The 5,896-nt window shown below is 48.8% G+C and overlaps 1 protein-coding gene across 2 annotated transcripts; it reads left to right on the top strand.

Moving 5' to 3' along the window:
* The first annotated feature begins 271 nt into the window (after positions 1 to 271).
* OTX2 (orthodenticle homeobox 2) lies at positions 272 to 5,137 on the top strand. Of its 2 annotated transcripts, none has more exons than XM_036325108.1 (3): positions 272 to 470; positions 1,501 to 1,652; positions 3,501 to 5,137. In XM_036325108.1, exons 1-3 carry the CDS (start codon positions 374 to 376, stop codon positions 4,119 to 4,121), a joined length of 870 nt encoding a protein of 289 aa, XP_036181001.1. In that variant the 5' UTR covers positions 272 to 373; the 3' UTR covers positions 4,122 to 5,137. The 2 variants fall into 2 exon arrangements, with proteins under 2 accessions (XP_036181001.1, XP_036180994.1); XM_036325101.1 differs by having other exon boundaries at positions 1,477 to 1,652.
* Positions 5,138 to 5,896: the final 759 nt, after the last annotated feature.

The raw sequence follows: 5,896 nt of genomic DNA, 5'->3' as shown, positions 1-5,896 counted from the left end.
TTTCTTCGGGTACTTTTTTTTTTTTTTTAAGTTTAGGGTGGGGGTGGGGAAGACAGGTTTATCAGGTCTCCATCCCCTCTAGTTTCACAGAAGCTGGGGGGTTGGGTAGGTGGGGAGGAGGGTCTGCCAGCTCTTTAAAAGCCTCTGCCCTGAGTAGCCCGGGCTCTTTTTAAGTTAGGGGTGGAACGTGGAAGAGCTGCTGCCTCCGAAGCAGTAAACCAGCACCTCTGTTTGTTTGTTTGCTTTGCCCTTAGTTCCACCACTCCAAACCCACCCACCAAGGACCCTGAATCTGTCCGCCCCCGGCGAAGCAGGACCTTCCGGCTGGGTCCCCCCGATTTGGGCTGACTTTGCGCCTCCTAACAACCTTAGCATGATGTCTTATCTTAAGCAACCGCCTTACCCAGTCAATGGACTGAGTCTGACCACTTCGGGCATGGACTTGCTGCACCCCTCGGTGGGCTACCCGGGTAAGTGAACCCCCGCCACACGCCTGCCCCGCCCTTCCGCACACCCGCCCCGCGGGGACGTGACACCCTTCATCACCCCCGGGAGCACCGCGCTGGTGGTGATGCTGCCCTAGCTCCAGGCGAAATCCCAACTGGGCATTCCTTCGGGAAGCAGCTGGGAGCCACTGGACCGGGGCTGGCGGAGGAGAGGGGACCGGGGCTGGGGGGGCGGGGGGAGCGATTATACAAAATCACATCGCTGGTCCTTTGGGTGAATAGGGGACACACAGTGGAGTGGGGCGAGGACGGTTTCTACCCTTGTCATTTGGGGGCGGCAGGCCCCTGCCCGTGGCTCGGGGCGCAGTCCCTCGGAAGGACCCCCTGCCTCTCCCACCCGCTCTCGCCGCCGCACCTGGGCTTCCGCTCGCCCGGCGGGCTGTGCGCGCTAATCCCGAAAGGTGTGATTGGCCGCGGGTGCGGCGGCCTGCCTTCCCCGGCAGATGTGTTTTGTTGTTTTTTAAGTCCTCACGGAAGGAGAAGTAGGAAATGTGCCCCCATTTTAAAGATGGGGGAACAAAGGCCCTGGGATCTCCAGGAGGATCGACATTCGCCCCACCAGTCCGCGCTGGGGGCCCTCGTGGGGGGAGGGCGCCTGACTCCCCGGAATGGGTTTTTGTGTGTGTTGATTTTTCGGGGTTGATTTTGGAGGCTTTTTGGTTTTGGTTTTTGTCTTCCTTTATTTCATTCGTTTTGTTAGCTTTCGAAGGGCGCTCTGGCTGGAGAGATCTCCGACGTCAGGCGGCGTGGGGGCGCCCCGCTAGGGGCGGTGTGCGTCCGGACACCTCGGATGTGCGCGGGGGGCGCCCAGGCCGCCGAGCGGGGTGGGGCAAGCGCGTAGGCTCCGGGTTGGACGGCTGGGAGGACCAGGGGAGGGCTGCGCAGTCCGGTGGGGGCAGGAGTTGGGGTGGGGGGAGTTGGAGCACCGCAGAGACCCCTGTGACTGAGAAACTGCTCCCCCACCCTAAAGGGCCCTGGGCTTCTTGTCCCGCAGCCACCCCCCGGAAACAGCGCCGGGAGAGGACGACGTTCACCCGGGCGCAGCTAGACGTGCTGGAAGCGCTGTTTGCTAAGACCCGGTACCCAGACATCTTCATGCGGGAGGAGGTGGCACTGAAAATCAACTTGCCTGAGTCCCGGGTGCAGGTAGGGCAGCTGTAGACAGCCCTATCCTTCCTAACCGTGCCACCCCTCCCCCAGCACGGGGTGTGCCTAGGGCTCAGGAGAGTCCCAGGCCTTAGAGATGACCAAGGGAAGGCTCGAAACGAAACCTTCCATAAGAGGCCTGCAAACTCTCCTAAGGCCCCTTGAGTGCCCGTTTTCCCCCAGAGCTCCTTTTTGTCCCTCCACCCCCGTTCAGTCCTACAAGCAGGGGTCTTTCGCTCAGGTCTGCAAAGTAAGGCTGGTGATTTAGCTTCAGTGAGGAAGCGCAGGCCTAGAAGTAAGCCTTGGGCACCTGGCCTACGGAGGCCCAGCCTTGGCGGCAGACTTCGACCACTGTCACACACAACTGTAATACTTCCCTTCTCCTCTGCACAAAGCTGCCCCCGTTCTCTCATTCACTGTTAAGGGTGGAAGAAGCTTAGCTCCTGGATAGTCCCAATATTTTTACAGATGAAGAAACAGTACACGATTTGCTCAAGGTCACACGTCGGTTGGTGGGAGAGCTCGGCTGTGGAATCAGCTGGTGCTCTGAAATTATACAAGAGTATTTTCTTTGACTTTTTAGGGATTGAACAGAATCTGCTAGCTCTGAGCCATCTCGCAGATAAAACATCTGCATAATATCCCTGGTGACCCCTCGCCCCTTCCCTGAGGCCCCCTTAACTTGACCTTGAGCTGGAGAGGGAAAGTCAAGGTTAACGTTCCTGGAACTCAGGTCCCACACAGAGTTCTGCAAGAATGGTTAGCACCTAAGCTGACATATACACCACAGACTCCCCTTCAGCTGGGACACAGCAGAGTGAACTGCAAACCAGGAAAGAGGCCTTTTCAAAGTAGGATGGAAGAACTTGTTAGGCTTAAACAAAAGTCTTCACTGAAAGAAAATAAATGACCTGAGTGGTTGGTGATGCTTCACCCAGCCTTGGTAGCATCGTTTTTACCACAGAGCACTCATATGGAGAGTTCATCCAAGAGGGCAGCTCAGGACTTGTTGCCCAGAAAATGCTGGTAGTTTCTCTGATAAGCCCCCTCCCACACTAAACACAGCTCCTTCATTACAGAACGTGGACAGTGCTGGTAAAAAGAATTCCCAGAGTTGCAGGCAGGGGCTGAAGTTGACAAGCCTTTGAGCATAGTACAGGCAACGGGATCTAGGTGCTGATGGCAGGACCCTGAAGGCACAGATTCTCATCTCAAACTTGAGACTAGTAGGGAAGTCTCAGAGCAGAGCACCTAGGAGACACTCCACTTAACATAAAGAAGGTTTTGCCCAATCGTGGCTTTCAGACCTCCTCCCTCACTCCTCCTTGGAGCTTTCTTTTGTGAGTCTTTCTAGGAGAGACAAAAAGTAGAGGGATGAAACCAACCTCCATATTAGCAACTGCTCCCTAGAAGATGGACTATAAACTGTTTGTATTTACACTGTTCTTGTAGGCATGTAACAACAGAATTGTTTTCACTCCCTTGTGTTTTCCTCCAAAAGACATAAATACATTCTATCCCATTGTGAGAGAGTCCCCAAATACAGCTGGGTCTATGTGTATGTGTGTATTCCAGGTGAATCAACATAGAAAAGTGAGGTGTAGAATTGGTCTTAAATTTTATTCTAGGTTGGGAGTAAAGCAGAGTCAAATGCTTTTAGACAGAGCCGCCCCAACATTTTTTACAATTGCAGGGGCATATATATGAGAGTACTATATAATAGGTTTTCAGTAGCAGGAGAGTTTGTCAGCTCAATCTGTCCAGGTAGGAGAGATTATAACCTGGGAGCCACCCTTGTTCTTAAGGAGTTGTTGAAACCACATTAAAGCAGTTTGTTTCCCTTTCAAGGTATGGTTTAAGAATCGAAGAGCTAAGTGCCGCCAACAGCAGCAGCAACAACAGAATGGAGGTCAAAACAAAGTGAGGCCTGCCAAAAAGAAGACATCTCCAGCCCGGGAAGTGAGTTCAGAGAGTGGAACGAGTGGCCAATTCACTCCTCCCTCTAGCACCTCAGTCCCGGCCATTTCCAGCAGCAGTGCTCCTGTGTCTATCTGGAGCCCAGCCTCCATCTCCCCACTATCAGATCCCTTGTCCACCTCCTCCTCCTGCATGCAGAGGTCCTATCCCATGACCTATACTCAGGCTTCAGGTTATAGTCAAGGATATGCTGGCTCAACGTCCTACTTCGGGGGCATGGACTGTGGATCTTATTTGACCCCTATGCATCACCAGCTTCCGGGACCAGGGGCCACACTCAGCCCTATGGGTACCAATGCAGTTACCAGCCATCTCAATCAGTCCCCAGCTTCTCTCTCCACCCAGGGATATGGAGCTTCAAGCTTGGGTTTTAACTCAACCACTGATTGCTTGGATTATAAGGACCAAACTGCCTCCTGGAAGCTTAACTTCAATGCTGACTGCTTGGATTATAAAGACCAGACATCCTCGTGGAAATTCCAGGTTTTGTGAAGACCTATAGAACCTCTTTTTGTGGGTGATTTTTAAATAGACTGGGCTGGACATTCCAGTTTTAGCCAGGCATTGGTTAAAAGAGTTAGATGGGATGACACTCAGACTCATCTTCTGATCAATGTTTCAGGAGGCATAGAAGGAAATGTGAAGGTCTTTAGAGGGACCCACCAACCAGCAACCTGAAATGGACAAACCAATCTACTTAAGATCTTGTCATAGTTTTAGATCATTGGTTTTCCTGATTCTCAAAGTGATCAAAAGCATTCTAGCCATGGGCAACCAAACACCACCAAAAATAAGCAAAACGAAATTGTGAGGTAAAGGAGGGGAGGACATAGCCTTCTTAAACAGAGGTGTTCCAATGTTTGAGCCAATCCTTGGTTGAATCTTAGGAATGGACAGTGTCTCAAGCTCACTCACGTTTCATGACCAACTGTTAGTTGGCACTGAAAACCTTTTCAGGGCTGTGTGAATTGTGCGACTGATTGTCCTAGATGCACTACTTTATTTAAAAAATAATGTTCATAAGGAGTCAATATGTAGTTTAAAAGACAATCAGTGTGTGTCTTATATAAATGGTACATCTGTGGTTTTTAATCTGTGCTAGACTTCAAAACTGTGATCTCCTGTTATTGTATGCAACCTTGAACTCCACCTCTGCAGGGGTTCTTCTGTGATTAAATAGGTTATAATTATAAGCAAAAATTCAGAGCAACTGAGTACTTACCTAAAAAGATTACCTGTGGCTGGATGGGAGCTGTGCTGAAACTTTACAACAAAATGTCTCTGGACAAGGAGAGTGAGAGAAGAGAAACGAAAGGACACGGATTCATCTGTAATTTACTGTTGGTAAGCCCGGCAGTAAAGAGACATTGGTCAATTGCTCTGACCCTGATGAATTTATAAACTGAGATCATTGTTGTTGATGCTTGCAGATGTTAACTGGAAAAGTGATATATGCATAAACCTTTTCTTCCTGGATTTGGCAGATATGTATAATTATATTAAAATGGTTCTAGCACAACACTGGGTCCAGTTGAATTGTATACCATTATTTATAAGGGAGAAGTCTTTTCTTCCTAAAACATGTTTTTCTTAGGCCAGAGAGCCGACTTTGTTTTTAAATTTTGGGGGATCTAATCTAAGGATGAAGTAGAAATGAGTGACTGTGGTATGTAAAGTGTTGGTGACTTTCATCAGGATTGCTCTGAAATTGAATAGAGAGAGACCAGCAATCATTAGGATCCTGTCTCCTTGCTTTCCCCTCCCTGCTGCATACCCTGATTTCGTAGGCATTTTATGAGTATGTTTTAACATGAATCAACTTTTTAAGCAAGAAGGGAAGAACTGTAGGACCTCAGATAAAATGAGAATGAAAAGAATTCTGTGTTTTTATTCTCTTATTTGATTAAGGGGACTTTATTTTAGCTTCCAAAAAAAAAAAATATCTGAGGTAAACATGAGTGAATGTAATCAGAATCTGAAAGCAATCCAGGCAGAAATGATTTCTGAACAAAGGAGTTTCAGAAAAGTTTTAAAACCTATAATTTGAGTAGTTGAACATAAGGCATTCTGGTCATTTTTTTTTTTTTAAGTGTTGAGGGAGAAAAAAATAGGTCCCTTCTCAGTTCTATCTGCATTTTGTAGGCCAATCACCAGAGAAGACAAATGGGCTAATGATCCTGGTACCCCTGAGGTCAAAGTAATATTTAATCTCATTTGAAACTGTTTATGCTCTTTAAGTTTGACCAAAATTAAGTGACTCTTGATTG

The sequence above is a fragment of the Myotis myotis genome, unplaced genomic scaffold (assembly GCF_014108235.1).
Source record: "Myotis myotis isolate mMyoMyo1 unplaced genomic scaffold, mMyoMyo1.p scaffold_m19_p_1, whole genome shotgun sequence".
In the NCBI taxonomy this organism is placed as follows: Eukaryota; Metazoa; Chordata; class Mammalia; order Chiroptera; family Vespertilionidae; genus Myotis; species Myotis myotis.
Note: the sequence above shows the minus strand (reverse complement) of the source record. Positions and strands in the feature narration are given on the sequence as shown.